The sequence below is a fragment of the Neolamprologus brichardi genome, chromosome 12, assembly GCF_056152115.1.
Source record: "Neolamprologus brichardi isolate AB-2024 chromosome 12, ASM5615211v1, whole genome shotgun sequence".
NCBI lineage: Eukaryota > Metazoa > Chordata > Actinopteri > Cichliformes > Cichlidae > Neolamprologus > Neolamprologus brichardi.
The window spans coordinates 19,266,881-19,287,104 of record NC_142115.1 but is presented as its reverse complement, the minus strand read 5'-3'; the positions used below and the strand labels follow the sequence as shown (position 1 = coordinate 19,287,104).

Sequence of the window (20,224 nt, the reverse complement as noted above, 5' to 3'; positions counted from 1 at the left end):
GACTGCTCCAAAATGTCAGTCAGGAAGTTGTGACAGCGTTGCTGATCTGTTGTCTCACTCAAACTGAGGGGAAGTGAGCGCACACAGAGCATGAGTAATGAAACGCTTCACACTCATTTGGCTTTTGCACTTCAAATGAGATTGGCACAGTGCAGCATCTAAAACACAACCATTAGATCTATAATGACTCCGCAGCCTACTCCCCATGGACTGACTACTCGCGCAGACACACACACACAGACACACACACACACACACACAGAACCCTTCCAACCCCCAAATAGTCTATGCATAATGCATCCCACCCATCTGCCACTTTGTGAGCACTCTATCCCAAGGGGAAGAGATGGGAGGAGAAGAGAGGGAGGCACTCACAGCTGGATAAAGGAAAGAGACCAGGCTTTTCCACCCTCTCACCCTCTCTCTCTTATATCTCCGTCAGGTTACGAGCTGCTGGAATGTGAGGGGCTCACCTGTGTTTGGGCTACAGACAGGTATGAGCATATGGCTTGGGTGTGTGAGTGATTTATAGATGCCCATGTCTTTTCTCTCTGTACGTGTGTGTGTTGATGGAGGTTAGTGTCTACCACTCGATGATGTGCACGGCCCAGCAGTAGGTGTAAGCTGACCATCTGTAACCACAAGACTCAACATATCTGAGAAGCTTCAGTGTTGCACATTTATATTCATGTGTGGAAACCCATCAAAGAAACTTGGATGCGTGTGTGTGTGTGTGAGACAGGGAGATAGATGAGTGATATGCTTGTGTGTATGGGTGTGTAACGGGATCAAAGTAGTAGAACAATTATCACTATGATTAGATTCACAGGCTTTAAAATTTCCCAGTTTTTGGAAGCGCTGCGCTGGTGTGCACAAAAGCGTGTCTCTTTATCCTGAAATGATTGCTCAAGAATCACAAGGCCTCTGCTTTTTTAAGTCAATGCGAGCTGGCAAACCGACTGACAAAACAAGTTTAGCTGCAGAGCGAGCTGGAGGCGAGAGAGAGGCAGTTTAAATAGCGCGTCTTTGTCTCGCAGCTGCCAAACATTCACCCTGACCCAAACCAAACTGCAACCCCATGATCCTCATCTGCCCTATTACATCCCTCAGCTGTTTCCTCTTCACTGCTCTGCGTGTGCAAATGTGCGTGTTTTTGCCCAGAGAAAACAGAGGCTTCATTGTCACCGCGTCGTCTGATGCAGCTGCGTGGCTTCAGATGTTTTTACACAAAGGATGAAATGATAGATGAGTGAAAGGAAGAGAGAAAATGATGAAGAAAACAGAAAAAAGAATGTGTGAATTGGACAAAACTCTCTTGTTTGTTTATCTGAGGTTTATCCATGATATCTTTCTTACTCCATTTGTGGCAAGAAAAAAAATGAAAAATCACTAGAACAGGCTCGTGTCCCAGTGGAGCAGGAAAACATTTGATAACACGAGTGTTTAGAAAGTCCATATTTCGAACGCCAGTGTTTGTTTTGATCTAAAATTAATCTGGGCTAAAATGCTGATATATAGATTTGAGCTTTAATGAACACAAACTAAGCAGCAGCAGTAGTTGAGGAAATATTTACATCCCTAAGAACTTATAACTTGGTCTAAAAATATCTTTGCCATCTAAGAGTGGCATCCACAGACTTGTAATATGAAAGCCATGCTATCTATTAGTGTGCTTATGCATTTTAGGACATTATTTCATTCCACATATTATATTCCCACCAGTAATTTGATTAGTTACAGTATTAGTTACAGTAGGGGGTTGGAAGATACAAAAAGGTGCTCGAAACATCCCTCAGAGATTTTGGTCCATATTTACACGATAGAGTCACACAGTTGCTGCAGATTCGTCAGCTGCACATCTGTAATAGGAATCTCTCATTACACCACATCCAAAAAGTGCTCTATTGCATAGAGATCCAGGAACTGTGGAGGCTGTTTGAGTTCAGTTAACTCACTGTCAGCTTCAAGAAATCGGGTTGAAATGATTGGACCTTTTTGACATGATCCGTATTCCTGCTAAAAGCAGCCATCCAAAGATTGATACATTGTGGTCATAAAGAGATCAACTTGGTCAGCAGCAATACCTGGGTAGGCTGTTGCATTGAAGCAATACTTGGTTTGTAGTAAGGGGGCCAAAGCGTGCCAAGAAAATGACACCACCACCAGCAGTCTAAGCCATCGATATAAGGCAGAATGGATTTATTCTTTCATGTTGCTCATATAAAATTGCGATCATAAATGATAAATAATCATATGTCCATGATTACTACCATCATCACCACTTCCATTATGAGTATGAACAGTTGCAAAACAAAAGGGGTGTGGGGAGGTGAGGCATGCTTCAAATCTAAACCACATTTCAATAGTGAAGCTATCTTATCTTTACATTTTTAATAGATTGATCAATGCCACAATGGCGTAATATTTTATATATACAAAATAAGGAAGTTTTAAAAAATGCTAATAAAGTAAATGTATCTTAAAGCTGTACTTATGCAGGTAGGGTAACTCTCCCAAAAGAGAAAGCACAGAGAAAGCATGAAGAGAGAGCGAGAGAACGGAAGGCAGGTTTTTTATTTTGGTTTTATGCTAATGCCACTCAGTCAATACACATCAACGGACTGTGCGGGGATAAAGAGGCCGGGGCTGAGAGTGTAAGGAGAGAAGCATCAATGTGATAATCTCCCACTCTGGCCTCCATTAAAGGAATTCCCTCCCGCTGATCTGAGTTCTCTGATGACGTTACATTTCTCTTCAGCATTTTAAAAAGATAAACTTACCCCACGATAACAGTTCTTGCTTTTCTCCACTCTGACACTTTCTGCATTGAGGCACCTGAAACCACCCTCAGCCTCATTTGCCTTTTCTTTTTTTTGTGAGTGGGCAGACACAGGATGGTCTGATAAGGCCAACTCAGGTAAAACACAACATGAGTTCGGCCTGGGAGAGAAACAGCTATCAAAAAGGCTATTAAAGGATTTGGTTTCCACTTGCGTTACGAGAGGCTTTGATAGCTGGATTTTATCTGCTTTGTTATCGTCTCACATCAGGAATACAAACACACACACACACCTGTGCGCTCCTCTTACCTTTACCACACATCTATGAGTCAGGAATCAGGTGTGTGGAGCTTTTGTGTGTGTGCTTTGGTGGCTGGCACAGAGAATGAGAAGGGCACAGTTTATTACAATGCTGCGTACGGTGAAGTGGTGGAATGTGATTAAGTCCAATTTTGTTTTTGTTTTTACATAATGCTGTCTGATTGTATTTCACAGTGTTTTCATGGCATCATTTGATCATTTCACTGTGTGACACTGTTGTTGTTTTTAATAAAAGAGCGTGATGCCCTCACACAAATTATAATACACTTGATTCCGCTTCCACATTTGACTTTATAATAGCCTCCTAACCCCTTCAAAACATGTAAATATTCCAACTCATTTAAAATGCTATTCGGCTTTTCTAAACTGGCTCAGACTGTAGAGCAGATCAACCATTAGTTAGAAGGCTGGTGGTTCAATCCCTGGCTGCTCCACTCCAGCCTATGATCTCATGTTTGAATGTAAGATTTAAATCATATGTAGATGATATGTTTGTGTAAATGGGCGAATTTATGCATGCAAGTACTTAGAGTTTCATCATTCTGATGCTGCCATGTAACGTATGTGTTTCAAGATAACGTGCACAGCAACACCCTGCAGGTAAAACACAAAAAATAATCGATAATATATTTATAATATACAGCTGTATTTTTGTGTGTGTGTGTGCTGAAAACATGAGCTTTTCACTTTAAACTGTTGAGTTTTGAAAATAAGGGTTTAATTTTACATTGATGGCTTTAAAAAATGCACAAGTGTGGGAGTAATTTGATATCGTGCCTTTGATGCGTTTGCAACAATGCGAGCTGTCAAGGCTTACACACTCTGGCACACTCACACATGAACACACAGGTGTATTATGGTGAGTGGTGCGAGCTGTTGAATGATAGGCTGTTTGCAGTAGAGAGGTACAGGCGGAGGTGGAGAAAGGCAGAAGTGGAGATGGGAGGCAGAGGTGTGGAGGTGAAGACAAGCTGGAAGTTTGGAAACAGATGGCCTTTGTATGTAACACATGCATTCATGGACGGGTGTGTGAATGCATGTGTTACTGGACAAAGTGTGTGTGTGTGTGTCTGTGTGTGTGTGTGTGTGTGTGTGTGTGTGTGTGTGTGTGTGTGTGTGTGTGTGTGTGTGTGTGTGTGTGTGTGTGGAGGGGGGTGAGTTAATTTTGGTGTGCTCAGATCTCTGGTCTCAGCTGTGGTGTAATTGATTAAATGAATTAGTACAGAATATAGAATTAATGTTTATGAATAGGATCCTGTGTTTTGTGTGTGTGTGTGTGTGTGTGTACTTGTTTAAACATCTTTGTGAGGACCAAAAATTGGTATGCTACTATATTAGTGGGGACCAAATCCTGCTCCTCATTCATTTAAAGGCAATTTTGAGGTTCAAAATGTGATTTTAAGTATTATATGGAGTCCATTTCTGGAAGATTTGAAAACAAGTGCGTGTGTGTGTGTGTGTGTGTGTGTGTGTGTGTGTGTGTGTGTGTGTGTGTGTATGGCAGATGGGTCATTAGAATTAAATGTGAAATTAGTCTTAGACAGTGTTGGGAAGGTTACTTTTTAAATGTATTCCATTACAGAATACAGAATACATGCCCCAAAATGTATTCTGTAACGTATTCCGTTACGTTACTCAATGAGAGTAACGTATTCTGAATACTTTGGATTACTTAATATATTATCATGCTGTTTACAACTACATGAACGTACTATTGCTGTGATTTATTACTGTTACTGAAGGTCCGCGGCTCTGAACCGTAGTAAAGGGACCTCTGGCTAATACGGTGGGTTCTGTGTCGGGCTCGTAGCCGAAAACTAGCTTTACTTTGTTGTCTGGGTCAACTTTGCTAGCGAGAGACAGAGAGAGGCGTTGAAAGGCTGCTCCAACAGAACTTATTGTTTTTGGAGGAAAACACGAACACGGTGTACAGTCGAGTCTTAATAGCTTACTTACAACTGGGCTCGTCAGGCTCTCTTCTTGGCTGCAGTGGTTATTATTATATTTACATGCTTCCAGCTCCCGTTTTTGCTCGATGACAGCTCGTACTTTTCCTTTTTCTCCCTCCCTCGCTCACAGACACATAACGTGTATGGCAGTCCATTCTCCCTGCAGCACAGACTACACTGCCTATGATGCTACATTCTTTAGAGCTATACCTGTAGCATTCTGCCTATTAGCTTAGCACAACAACAACAACAGGCGCTCTCTCACCCAGGAAACACACACAGAGAGAGAGAGCGTCACCATGTAACCATGGCAACCGTAACGCTGCCGCCTGGAGCAACAGAACGTAGCTGTCAAACAAAACCCAAACAGTCCTGACCCGAAACAATATGAAACAGGAAAGTACCGCCGTGTAATCCATTTATTTCAACAAAGTAACTGTATTCTAAATACCACCTTTTTAAACGGTAACTGTAACGGAATACAGTTACTCATATTTTGTATTTTAAATACGTAACGGCGGTACATGTATTCCGTTACTCCCCAACACTGGTCTTAGATGAAAAGCACCAGATATGCGCACATGTAATTGAATTAACCAGTCTGTGCTCCGTGTGTCAGCATAAATGAAATGTTCACCTTGCGTGCTTCATCCTGCTGAGAGGTGCATCACAGACGGACCGGCCAGTCAGGAGGCTGTTCTACTGTCAAAAACACTGCTTGTTTAATTTCTGTCATAATAGGTATCCAGGATGTACAGCTGGGTGGGAAATTACAGTTAAATAACATTATGGGTCTTAGCAGGATGTTGGACCAGTAGGAGCCCTAAAACAGTTTTAGCCAGGCTCTGCTGGCAGGATGAACACCAGTCTTCCAAAAGAATTCACCTCATTTGGTGTTTTGATGGTAACGAGGAGCGCTGTCTAATGTACCAAGGTATATATGGGCTATAGATGTTTTTAAGTTTTAAAATAATTTTATGGAATTATTTATTTATATATTATAGCCAGCAACTTAACAGCTAACTTAAATAGATTAGCCAACATTTTTCTTTCTGTTTTAAGCTGCTTATGGTCTTGGGCAGTTCAATCTAAATCTAATGTGTTATATTTTGTAAGTCATTTTTATTCTTGAAAGTAACTATTTAGGATTTGTACAGTGGTGTGCAGTGGTTAGGGCAGTTGCCTCACAGTACTTAAGGTCCTTGGTTCAAATCTGCAGACTGGGGTCCGTCTGTAGGAAGTTTGCATGTTCTTCCCATGCCTGAGTGGATTCTCCCTGAATACTCTAGCTTCTGATAAAAGATGTATGTCTGCTTAACTAGTGTTTCTCCGTTGTGACAGACTGTGACCTCACGCTATGACAGTTTTGATGAGGGCAACTGCAACCCTGAAACGGATAAGCAGAAGAAAGTGGGTGGATGGTGGAAAAGTGCCGTTTGCTTCTAAATATAGTGGAGTAGAGGTATAAAATAGCATCACAACAGCAATACTTGAATTACCATAAAGTACCTTAAAACACTACCACTAATAAATGTCAATGTCAGTGATCATGAAACCATGTGATAACACCTCCTGCTCAAAAGTCTCTGTTTGAGACTTCTATATCACAGGGATCTTGTGGTACTGCTAAAATTCACTGCTGATCTGCGTCCACTTGTCCCCTAAGAGTTAAGGTTCGATACAAATCAGTGCAAGACTGTTATGAGTGATCATAACAGTCTTATCCAGTGTTGGGACTAACGCGTTATTAAGTAACGCGTTACAGTAACTACGTTATTATTGTGGTAACGAGCACGGTAACTAGTTATTATGCCAAAATCAGGAACGCGTTAGTCGTTACTGGGATTTAGATAGGGTCGTTACTCGTTACTTCGTGTGGTGGCTATCGCGGAGCTTCCACCACAGATTCTGTAACATTAGCAAGTGGTGGAGGCAGCAGGTGGATGAGGGAAAGGGGACGCAGAAGGAAAAGAGACCCGAGGCGGCCGCCGGTCCAAGTGTGAACTGAACTTCAGGTAAGAAGTTGTGACCTGTAGTCTATCTGGGTCAGATATAAACCAAGTTTAGGTGGAGTTTATTTTCGTTATTCTGACTTTTTCCATACTGCGTACTAGCTAGCATGACGGAGTTTCTATACAGCTGGGTGGGTGCTATGAAGTTAATGATGTTGAACTTTATTTTGTTCATAAGTTATTAGAGTTGCCAACCGTCCCGTCTGGTATTCAGAGAAAATATTACGCGTTTCTTATTGAGGCGAAAAGGAACAGTTTGTCCCGTAATTCAGCTACAATGAAAAAGGCACAAAGCTGGAGTTATTCTGTCTTTACGCTGCACAGCTGCCTCTTCTTCTTTCATTCTCCCCCCTCCCTCTCCCGTTTCTACTTCAATCATGAAAACTGATCAATGATCAGCTGATCGGCTCTCATGTTTGTTTATCGCCCACTTTGCGCCAGAAATAGGAAACCAGCCGATGTCGCGCTAAACAACAGCAGCACTTTTAAGCTTGATCAGCTGTTGTTAGAATTGATTTAATATTAATTTCTAGTATCAGCTGATGTTTGCTGGAGCCACAGCTGCAAAAAAAGCTGCTGGTCATGATATCGGTTTGGTTATCTGGTGAGAGGGAAACATGAAGATGAAACCAGGAGATGTCCTTACTGAATCATCAGAGCTGAACAGGTGATGGAGAAACAGGTTTACCTTTTAGGTGACATAAATGAGTTGAAGGGAAGTTATGAACTTTTTCTGAGAGACAGATAACCCCAGGATCCTTTTTAGGTAGTTGACAGCTGGTAACTGTGCAGGTGCGGATCTAGGAAAGTTTTGCCAGGGGGGCCAGGTAGGGCATTAACACGGAGAGGTGGGCACAAAGAAATACTTTTCTTTCTTATTCTCATTTAAAATGTCTAGCTTTTAAAAAATAATTATCTCAATCTTACAACAAACGATTGATGCATATATACCATCAAAACAGTGTACATCACTGTCACAACAGCGTTTGTTTTCATTCAAAGGCTTTATGATTTTTCCTATAATGGTGGGCCAGTCTCTAGTCAAAATGCCCGGGCCGATTTTTTGTCCCCGTCCAGCCCTGTATGCAGCTCATCTGCAGTTTGGTGTTACCTACATCTTCCTATTCAGAAGGCAGAATTTCCGAGTTACAGTACAGTAAGTTGAGTACAATCAAAGCATCACGACTGCAGTTTTTGTGTTGGATGTAAAAGGCACACATGACGCTGTGACGTAGGCTAGAATCATGGCAGCGGTCAATGACGGTCCAGGCATGGGATTTCTCTCGTGGAAATATGCACATTATCTTCTCCTTTCTATTGGTAGGTGGCACAGTGCACTTGTGGCTAGTAAGCAAGCTAGAAGACTGGCAAAGTTGTGGAAGCAACACATTAACAAGAGAATTCTAAGTAAAACCAAAGTTACTTTCCCTAGTAACTAGTTACTTTGAAAGTAACGAGTAACTTGAAGTAACTGAGTTTCTTTTGATAGAAGTAACTAGTAATGTAACTAAGTTACTATTTTAAAGTAACTTACCCAACACTGGTCTTATCTTATGATGTAATATGTCTCTCCTGGTAAGAGTGGTCTCTTTCATAGTGACAATAACCCCATCCACCAGACATGAGGGGGGTCACTAAACGATTTGATATTGATGGAAATCAAGTCAATTAAATGCTGTTTATGTATCACACTCATCACATCTCAGTCGAAATGAGCACCTATGGGATATTTTAAACTAGCTCTCTCAACCACCATCATCAAAACATCAAATGAGAAAATATCTTTTGGAAGATCAGAGACTCAGAAATGTATGACTTCTGGACTCAACTCCAAGGTGAATTCAAGCTTTTCTTCTTACACTTTACATTGTTTTTTCCCCTTTAATTTTTCTTTAAATATGCATGCACGTACTACACATAGATACATATGCTTTTGTGTAGTATGCCAAAATTAGTTAAAAAGTATGAACATACACATACTGCAAAGCAATATGTTACAAGATCTCCTCGGTCATCTCAGACAGCCTTCCTCACCAGCAGCGTGCACGTTATAAAAATCAGACACACATTATCTGCCCTGACCACACTCACTGTAAAATCTTCATGACTTCTGTGTTTAGTTTAGAGACGCATTCAGAGTGGCCGTGAGTGAATTCATGCTACAGCTGCTCTGACACACAGCACATAAAGTAGCCACAGAGCAGGGTTATTTGATGAGTGCTTGCTTATACTCGCATCCATATAAACAGGTTGAAGCCAGGGTTGTAGAGTTTGGCAGAACGTAATAGATAATAGAAGATTACACCAGGAAGCCCTGCACGTACGGACAGAGAACAAACACAGGGTAGATTTGCAGACTTAGTAAAAAATTATCTAACTGTAGATGCTTCGGTGCTTGTAAACTGTAAACTGTAAACTTTACGTGAAAAAGCAGGCTTGGCTCAGTTTCAATTTTTTTTTCTTTTTTTGTTGCTATTAAAGATCTTAAATCCACAACCTTCAGAAAGTTATTCATTCATGAATTACAGCTGGAACAATAAAGATAGCAAGGCACAAGTTACTTTGCATATATTTAGTGGCTGTCATTATCTCTTTTTACACTCCCTCCTGAACTTTCGGCAGTTTTGTTCTTTTTACTTTACAGCATTACGATGGTTTTGGTGGGAACATGTTTGGACGGTGTGTTACAGACGTCATCTGGGCATTGTGTTTAGTTCTGTGTCTGTTTTTTATTTTTTCCAATACAGTAAGGAAGGATACAAACTTATTAAATCAAGTTTAATGTACGCTACATGTTTTTCCATTCAGTTTGTTTAATTCTTAGGAAGCACAAAATAAAAACTCAAGCATGGACTAAGCCACTGTGTCAGTGAATACAGACTGAATAAAATATCCAGCTAATTTCACTGATTAATTAATTATTAATTACAATACTGTGCAAAGGCCTTGAGTCTTTAGTTTTTGTGTAATTTGGCATACCTCAGCCTTTTCTCTCGGTTTCCCTTTCTTAAGAATAGCTTCTTGACAGCCACCCTTCCACTGAATCCATTTCTGATGAGACTTAAGCAAACAGTAGATGGATGGCGTGCAGGGTCAGATGCATCTGTCAGGTCCTGTATCAGGTCTTTGCTGGATTTGTTCCTGTTTCTTAAAGACATGACTTTAGATACTTTTCGTCTGCTGAAGATCATTTATAAGGTCTTTCACTTGTGCAGTTTCATTAAAAAAAATCCCCAAATTTAAGGACACACAGCACATCATGTCAAATAAAGAAATTAAAACAAATGCTGTGTTTTTGAATCGAACTGCTAGTTTCCAAGTGTCTAAAGTTACAGTTTAAGTGTAGACACTACACTGGTGTTAGATACCAGTTTGTGCTTGAATGATTCATAGGTCAGTGTTAAGTTGCTTAACAAACAAACAAACAAATGATCAGGTGTAAGGACTATACCTGAAAATAAGTGAAAATAAGTAAAAAAGCAGAAAATGTCCAAAACAAATCAAAACTGTGAAAGATCTTTAGAAAGCCTGGAGAAGCATTGCTCAAGACCACTTTATAAAAAATCACAAAAAAGCCTGGAAAAATATAGAGACAGACTTTTGCACAATACTGTATATCCCCGAGTTTAATAATTGGATTTATATGATTTATGATTTCTATCATAGCCATGGGGAACGAATAGAGTAGGCTGGATATGTCTTATGAGATTAAGAGGTATGCTTTTGGAGAATTTCGAGTGTAATGTGGTTAATTTTTAAACACTTATTTGATGTGGGATTTGAGAAACAATAGACATACAAAATAAAAGGGAAATTGTTTGCACTTATCTGTATTTGTGCAAACTGTAGAAGTACTAATAATGATATAAATCCTATCAGTACTAAAATATAAAACGTGATTTTATTATTACTCTTAAGAGGCGTATTTACCTGTGAATGAATGCCATTCTAATTACACCTTGTAAAATCCGTTAACATTTCCACAGCTACTGAATAGCCTCCCTTCTCACATAACCGAATACTTACATTTTATGTATCTTTCAGTTTGTTGCAAATGCGGAGAGTGAAAGGAAACTGCTGCAAGGAAGGAAAAGGTTAAAAGTCTAGCAAACTTATTTGACGTTGTTTGCTTGACGTCACTAATTGCTTATTTTTGCAACATGTTTGCATTAGTATTTCTATTCCTTTTACATTTTAAACATGAGTTAAGATTTTTTTCTGAATAACATTTTTGTTCATCGTCAAATGTTCGACGTCCTTTTGTGTTTTGTTCCAATGTTCTTGCTGTTCGTGCGCAATTAAATAGTGAATTGAATAAATCAATAAGCTCATTATTATTTTAGTTTATACAGTGCTGCTTTACCTAGACTTCATAACTTTTATCAGATTTTTATTTATTTGTTTTTGTCCTATTTTATATACTCTCTCTCTCTCTCTCTCTCTCTCTCTCTCTCTCTCTATCAATGTGGTATAGGCGGGTTTTCCGCCAGCAGGGTTTGGTTGATTCTCTATTGATTTGCTGGGGTGGGAGAGGAGGAGGAGGAGAAAGTGAAATGGGAGGAGAGCAGGAGAAACCTCCGCCTGGCCGGTGAGGGAGGGAGGGATATGATTGTGCGTGTTCTGGACGAGAGAGGAGAGTGATCGTAATCAAGGCAAAAGTCCGGCTTGCAGCGGGAGCGCACTCCAATCACGTGGGGTTTGGATTTGTATAGGAGAGAAAAAAGTAAAAGTGTCGACGAAGTGACTTCTGGTTGTACTTTGTATTTTCTTTCCTCTCTGTGCCTTTCCACCTCCCCCTCCGCCCTGCATTCCGCGGAGCAGCTGTGTTTTAATGCCCCTGCGCACCCGTGGAGGAGAGGAAGGAGAGAAGAGTGAAGAAGAAGGGGCAGAAGAAGTAGTGAGAAGGCCTGGACACCACCCGTCCTCGCCCTCTGGAGGTCTGTCCACTCTCCCCTCCTGGCCCTGCATGGACGGGGATGGGGAGAGCCGGATGCTGTTGCCGCGGGGCTGAGCGCCTCACCTCCCCGTCTATGGTGCGCCGCTTCCGGCCGCTTCTACTGCTGATCATCGCTCTGTGCTGCGGTGCTCACATAGGTAACTAATCACACTTGCAACACTGCAACACCCAGTCTCTTTGGGTCACAGTAGCAACTGATCTGTAATTTATCTACTTTCATATTCAGTGATGAACTAATTACTGCGGACTCCATCAGCTATAACCATAGTAACAACATTTCTTTTCAGTCGCCATCACTTGATGGTGATTGAAACACTTTGTTAGTTATTAAGCATTTGTAATCACTGTGCGGTTGATCCTTGTGTTGGGCCCAGTGCTGCCTGACAATGGCTCTCTCTAAAGCGGCAGTGCAGCAGTCTGAGCACGGATCGAGTTTCTCCTCTCTCCTGGGCCGTCATTCTCCTGTCTGCCTCTTAATGGCTCATGGAGGAGGGGGAGAGAAGGCAGGAGCGAGCTACCTCTCTTCTTGTCCATATAAACCAATTCTTTTAGTGCACTCATTTACAGAAAAAACAAACAAACAAAACAATCTATTCCACCGCTGCACATCATAAAATGTAAAAAGAAGTTGTGCTGTGATTTAAATCTGGCCAAACCTAAATAAACATGTAATGTTGAGCTGATGCTGATTAATAATGTCTATTGTAAGAAACGGGATCAGATAATCTAATTTGAGAACATATTCTTCAATGTCCAACATATTTCTCTTTATATTTGTGGATGTTTATCTTTTAAAACCCCTACAATGATCCAAGGCTTGTTAGAAAAACAACAACAACAAAAAACCCCAATGAATTTAATAAATGAAAAGCCTGTTAACTGGACGTTAACAAGGTGTCTGCAAGGATTTCTGACACTAAACTCAAATGTGACAGTTTTGACATACTTCTGTTTTCTGTGGCTTTGCAGAGGTCTTTACTTTTTTGTGAAACTGTTTGCTGGTCATTTTCTGTCTCGTAAAGATACAGAAGCATTTTACATTTGGTGCAAAAAGGCAGCAAAAAATACATTAAAAAAAATCAAATCTGGCTGAGTCTGAGTGTTTTTGTCTGTGCAGGGGGTCGGCTGTCTGTAGAGCAGTCACACCTCCAGTAATTAGTTTAACACAGCGCAGGCAGTCGGACAAAATGGGAACACAGAGAGAGACCCACTTCACATTAAAGACCCTCTTGGCACCTATGTTGCACGTGCGTCACCTGGAAAGAATGTGTTTTTTTGTTTGTTCTTTTTTTAATTTGTCGAGCCAAACAGAATGTTTTATTTGTTAAAACTTGTACATGTTTTGGGGTATTTTAGATACATTTCTTTGTTGTCAGCCCCATGTGTCTGTTTAGGCAGGGAGGAAGGAGGGTCTGAATTGTTGACTATTGTTCACAGTGTCTGGCCGACGACAGAGAGAGTGCACGCTGGAGTGAGCTCCTGTAAAGCTTTGCAGCTTAAAGCTATGGAAAGGGTGTTTGTGTGATTTGAGCTCAGCGTGTGAGAGAGTGCACACAACAAGGTGATCAATAAGCACTTCTGGAGCTATTCCCTTGGTTGAGAAATGATCCCAGTAGATCCTTTCCTGATCTCCAGAGATCAAAGGAGTTGAAGGCAGCGAGATTGGGAGGCAAAAAAAAAAAAAATTCTAAACCGAGCCATTGAGATTCAGCTGGTTGATCTTATGACCTCTGTCTGATGGTAGAGAAGGTGCCTCAGGAAGAGAGGCAGTAAGGAGGTGAGGCTGGCCAGGGAATGAGGCTGAGGGGGCTGAAAGCAGAATAGTGCTGAAGGAGGCAAGTGATTGAAGCTACAAAGGAGAAAAAAAAGAGAGAAAACTGAAGATATGAGAGAGAAGAAGATTCAAGTCCTGTGGGATTATATTGAATGCGAGGAAGACAGAGGATAAGGAGCAATGTTGAAGGCAATTTTAAACACACGAGGAGTTGTGTATTCTCCTCTTAATAGTATTTGCCAGCCACCGGAGTATTCATCACCTCGGCTTTACTTGGCAAAAAATATGCTAATTTAGAGAAACTGTTTACAAAGGAGATCACATGAATGTTTTCAGAAGCAAATAAGAAAATTGTGTTTTAATATGTAACGTGTAAATATTACAAACATTATTAAGCATCATATGGAAATCCTAGTTTTTATTTCCGAGAGGTCAGAGTGCAGGGTCAGCATGGGACCGACACAGTGGTGTAAACTTCAACAGAAGCTTTCCGTCAGTAAGGTTTTGCAGATCGATTGGTTTAATGCCAGAGCCCTGCCGTCAGAGGGTCAGCTTGCTTCTCGCTAAGTTATCCTTCGGAGAAAATATTAGTGAATAAGTGCTTTTTGTGCAGCAGCTCATGATCCTGATAACTTCTGAAAGAGAACAAAGTGCTCTGATTAGATTGGGAGTCGCATTTGGGTACTGCAGGCTAGATTGGAGGGAAAGAAGGAGGCTGTTGGTGCACCAGTCAAAGACACAATGTGTCCTCAGTACTCAGACCTGTCTGTGCAGCGGTGGTTGGCATAGGAGGCAGCCTGTGTGTGTGTGTGTGTGTGTGTGTGTGTGTCTGTGGGTTGGTGTCAGTATTTAACAGTTAGGAGAAAGATTCTAAAGCGCGGTGTGAGTCAGGGTCCGTACCTGCACCCCGAATAGCAAAATTCAGAGCTTTACTGCCCCCATTTGGTGGCATCACACTCCTTCATGCTCTAAAATCAGATAAATCGACAGAGAATAGCGGACGTGTGCTGCCAGCTGGTTAAGTGATGGAGTAACGTTTGAGTGATCGTTTCTGTAAAAACTCTTGCACTTTCGGCCTTTTCTTGGCCATTAAGAGACCATCATCTAAAGATCACCGACTGTGTGTGGTTAACGGAAGTACAAGCAGCATTCTTTCTAAGATAGCTATTGCTGTGTGTGTGTGTGTGTGTGTGTGTAGCTGCTCATACACTGCAGAGCCTCTCTCTCTCTGGCCTAATCTAATTGGAGCACGTTGTGACTAATGCATTAGGTCTGGTCTCTAATCTCTTTCTCGCTCTATCTTTCTCTCTCTCTCCGATGATCTATGATATAAAAGGCGACTTTGACCCTCGTTACATTTAGAAACGCAGAAAAAGATAAAACATCAGGGAAATCTGTTTCTGATGGCTACACGAGGTGCATTTTTGATTATGTTTTTCCTCTGCAGAAGCCGCCCAGGATCACTAACACAATTATTCAGCACCTTGCTGACGAAGATTATTAGCTTCAAAAAGTCACTGTGTTGTGTTTGTATTCACAGCACAGCTGCTTTGCCCTGTTCCCTTTGTCTATAATGCTCTATATGCTGTGTGCTCCTTGGCTGTATGGGCACTTTTATCTCACTGCTTGTGGTAAAACATGCTTCGTCTTCCCTCTCTCCAGTTGCTCTTTGGTTTATTACACTTCAGGTTTATTATGCTCACAGAGCGGCACTGATGATTGATCCAGACTTTCAATCAACAGCTGGTTCTTTTTCTAGTTTTATTAGGTTTTTATTAGACTGTAAAAAGACTCATATCATTGCGTGCGTAAAATCCAAGCTTTCTTCACACGTAACCTTGGTAGTCTTGTGTGATTGCACAACCTTTTCACTTCCACTGAGACATAACTATGTCTAGTTCACGCCTAAATTATCAGACATGTGTGTATTATATATTAATATTCCAGACTCTATCTCTGTGTCCTCTTCAGGTCAGTGCCAGGTGGCCACACCTCAGTGTCGTATCCAGAAGTGCACCACCGACTTTGTCTCCCTGACCTCCCACCTGAACCCTGTGGTGGATGGCTTTCACACTGAATTTTGCAAGGCTTTGCGTGCGTACTCGGCCTGCACTCAGAGGACAGCAAAGGCCTGCCGTGGAAACCTGGTCTTCCACTCGGCTGTTCTGGGCATCTCAGACCTAATGAGCCAGAGAAACTGCTCCAGAGATGGCCCCACTTCTCCCACACACCCCGAGATTCCCTTTGAGCCATGCAACTATCACAGCCGCACTCAGCACGCCCACACGCAATCCCATGCACACGCTCACTCACACTCACATACTCACAGCCACGGCCACTCTCGGGCTGGGTACCTGTTTTGTGGGCTCTTTGGTGACCCCCACCTGAGGACATTCAAGGACAGCTTCCAGACTTGTAAAGTGGAGGGAGCATGGCCTCTTATTGATAACGACTACCTTTCAGTGCAGGTCACTAATGTTCCTGTGGTTCCTGGCTCCAGTGCAACAGCAACCAATAAGGTAAGGAACCGGAAACTGGCTTTTGGGCTCTTATTTTTCCATTTTTGAAGCTGAAACACTCTTACAAGTGCAAGCAGGGTTAACAGTCTAGTTATATATCTCTTGTTTGGGTTTCCATAATGACGTCCAAGCTACTTTTATGCACGTCAGAATAAGAAATCTTATCAAAGTCAAACTGGAAAACATGCTCTCCTTGACTCTCATGCTGAGTGTTTCTCGCTCCCATAGACTCACAGGTGTAAGGCAAACAGCCTCGATCTTGTGACTCTTAACTCTTGTGACTGAAGCAGTGTTAGAAACCTAACTTGGTTAATGGCTGCGTACAGCCTGACCTTTAATAACATGGAATGAGATGTGTGAAAGGACCCACTGTTTACTTATATGTGTGTCTGCAAGCACTTGTGCGTGTGTCTCATAAGTTCACGAGTGGCACTCCTTGCGCTCTGCTTACGGCACTGTGTGTCTTAGAGGACACAGTGCAGAAGACGCTCACTCACAAGTACACACGCAGGCACACGCCACTAAATGGATGACGAGCCACACAAGGTGATCTTTGTGGTGTTAAAGAAGCAATGTTGTTTCCCCGCGATCATCTGCACTTTCTAGCACAGTCGATAGCTTTAATTATTAAAGGACATACACACCCGTGCATACACTTAGTCACGCACACACTCGCAGAAACACACACGCATTAAGCAAATAGTACAGCTGCTACACTTTGGAGCTGTAGGTTTGACCTTGTGTCAGAGGTGGGGCAAGTTATTAGTCACGATTATTACGGACACAGACACGCACACATACACACTCTTTCACACACATTAACGGCCCTCCAGGCTTAATGGCCTGCCAGGTCTCATTCCTCACGGCTGTCATATGAACAAAGCAGCCATTCACCGGAACTATGATGCTAGTGCTAACCGTAATGCTCACACCACACCCTGCATCTACCACTTCCAGCTTCCACTCACCACTGGATCCCTGTGTGTGTGTGTGTGTGTGTGTGTGTGTGTGTGTGTGTGTGTGTGTGTGTGTGTGTGTGTGTGTGTGTGTGTGTTTCTGCCAGCCTGTGTGTTCGTGTGCGTGCATGTGTCAGCATGTTTGCATAGCTGTGTCAAATTACAACTTGTTAAAAAGTCATTAAGTCATTTCTCAAATGTAGCCTGATGAGAGTTGGTGACCTGTGCAGTGGGTGAGTGTTGATATTTGTGAAAAACAGACAGATGGAAATTTCTTCTGCTTGTCATGAGATTGTTTTTTTCTTGATTCAATTATTAACAGTTTAGTGCATAAAATGAACTAAACTGAATAAATTGGCTCTTTAATTTTAGGAACCCCAGGATGTTCAGTTACAACACAAAAAAGGGAAATGTATCAAACACCAGAGTACATTTGTTTAAAAGGTTTAAACTAACCAGATAGTTGGAACTGCTGCTTATTATTATTTTTATGATTTATATTATTAGGATTTTCTGTCTTCCTGATCAACCAAAGTGCAGCTATATTCATATTTTCTGTTTTGTTCAACTAGCAGTCTGCTTGCTAAAGATATTTCATTGACAGGCTCCAAAAGCCACTGAAATTCATTAGGAAATTATTAAATTAGTTGGTGATTAATTTACTTTGAATTTACTTGCTCTATTCATCTTTTTGATTACAATTGTGTCTATCATGTAAAATGAAATGAATGAAATGTCTCAATAACTGTAAACTGAACACATTTGAAGTGTTCCTCTAAGTTACCTGATGCTCTGCTGCTTTATAGATCACCATCATCTTCAAACCCTACGAGGGCTGTACGGACCAGAGGGTCTACCAGGCCGTCACGGACAACCTTCCGGCTGCCTTTGATGATGGAACCGTGAGCAGTGGCGACCCCATGCACAATTCTGCTGGTGCAGACGGAGCAAGCAGGAAGGTCCGGGCTCTGTGGATCTCCGAGCGCAGCCCAGGGCGCCACGTGGAGCTGCACGCTGGCTACATCGGCGTGACTGTAATTGTTCGCCAACTGGGGCGCTACTTGACCCTGGCAGTGCGGATCCCAGAGGAGCTGGCTCAGGCCTACGATGCCACCCAGGACCTGCAGCTCTGCCTGAACGGCTGCCCCAGCGCAGAGCGCATCGACCAAGCGGGGCATCTTCCCCTGCCCGTCTCCCCTCCTGCGCTTGGCCTGCAGCTTCAGCAGCTACGTCGGCCAAGCTACTCCTCACAGACACAAACATCCGCCTACGGCTCCACGCAGGTCTTTGGTGTGGAGGGGGCGAGGGAGCGGTGCAGGGAGCAACTGGAGGTAGAGGACATTTACTTCCACTCCTGTGTGTTTGACCTCCTGACCACCGGGGATGCTAACTTCACAGTGGCAGCATACAGTGCGCAGAAGGATATGGAGAGTCTCCATCCACACCGGGACAGCTGGAGGATCTACCCCCGCAGTTTTGCCACCTCCTCTTTACACTTTGATTCTCAAAATTTCAAACGGCTTGCCCTGCTCCTGCCATGTTTTCTGAGCACTGTGTTGATGTAATAGTGGGAGTCTTTGTGTGCGCCTGCATGTGTGTAGGTCTGGGTATGTGTGTGCACTACAAATAAATGGTTTGGAAGTTTTTTGCTGAGCACTGATACTTAACACTGGCACCTGTTTCTTGCAGTGAGGAACCAGCAGCCTGAACAGTTATTAGGACTTTAATGTTTTTTTAAAGGTGAAAGACCTCCCAGTGGACGCAGGACATGCTGGTGTCACTAACTATAAGAGAATCAGCTCTCTGGAGGTAAAAAATGCAAAATAAAATAAACAAGACGGCACGACGGCTTCTACAATCTGTCTTCAGCTTTGGATAGAACGCACCTGACAATGACACAAATGTCTCTGTGTGTTTAAATTGACTGTAAATAGTTCATTTTGTCTTCAGTGCACAGTGTAATGGAGTCAAGTTTGTTTTTGTGCCATTTGATGTGATTTTTTTGAATGAGGTTTGTTTTAACAAATGCACTTTATTTTAATTTTTTCCACAAATCCACATCAGTGTTTTTTTTTGTTTTCTTTCACTTCATGTCCTCCATTAAAACCAGCTCAAACTTTGGAGCTCTGTGATTTGGTTTTGGATCCTTTCACAGTAAAAGTAAGTAGAACAATAGGAGATGTCATTTATTTTTAAGTGCAACAAGTACTAGCTGATTTGCTTCAGCATTTTATTTTAAGTAATGTGAGCTGTTCTGTTGAATGTATTTTGAAACTCGTCACAGCAAATGCCATCAGTACTACTTTGTTTTTCTCATGCCTGACTTTGACTGCTTGTGTGAGTCTGTGTGTTTGTGGGTGCTTCAGTGTTTTTCTTTTAACGTGTCAAAGTGTTTTCATTTCAGCTGATTCGCGTTAGAAGAAGTCCCGCCTTTTTGCCAAGACGCTGTGACTTTACAGGCTCGTGTTTTTTACTCAGTCTACTTTTTTTTATTATTCGTATAATTTGAGCCAAAGACAGATATTTTTTTTCCTTTTTTTTGTTTCTTGTGCAGCGAAAATCAAAACTCAACACCAAACCAGCACCCTCCACCCTCTCGGAGTCTTTTTCTCCCTAGTTTTTAAACTTACTACTGTAGATTGGTTTTGTTGGAACTGACAAGCTGCTCCTTGTTGGGATACATGTAAAATACTGGAGAGAAAACAGTGCAAATTACTGAAGAAACCTTATCACGCTAGGCTGTGTTTTCTGCATCAGCGTTGTGTTTTAAGAATTTGATACCTGGTAGAAGTTTCTACCTTTAAAAAAAGCCTGTGAGCCTTTTGAACATGTAACATTCTTTGTAATTACGCCAAGTTTGTTTGACGATATTGGTTCATCTCAGTTTTTTGGGGTTTTTTTTGGCATTGTGGTCTCTTACAACATGTGTGAGTGAAGAGTGACTGATCAATGTTGA

General features: G+C 41.9%; 1 protein-coding gene across 2 annotated transcripts; it reads left to right on the top strand.

The window, feature by feature from the left end:
• The first annotated feature begins 410 nt into the window (after nucleotides 1-410).
• Nucleotides 411-19,270, top strand: rgmb (repulsive guidance molecule BMP co-receptor b). Of its 2 annotated transcripts, XM_035905204.2 has the most exons (4): nucleotides 411-494; nucleotides 11,884-12,156; nucleotides 15,765-16,312; nucleotides 18,075-19,270. In XM_035905204.2, the coding sequence occupies exons 2-4, from the start codon at nucleotides 12,039-12,041 to the stop codon at nucleotides 18,831-18,833; spliced, it is 1,425 nt and encodes a 474-aa protein (XP_035761097.2). In that variant the 5' UTR covers nucleotides 411-494; nucleotides 11,884-12,038; the 3' UTR covers nucleotides 18,834-19,270. The 2 variants fall into 2 exon arrangements, with proteins under 2 accessions (XP_035761097.2, XP_006784231.2); XM_006784168.3 differs by lacking the exon at nucleotides 411-494 and having other exon boundaries at nucleotides 11,593-12,156.
• The last annotated feature ends 954 nt before the right edge of the window (nucleotides 19,271-20,224 follow it).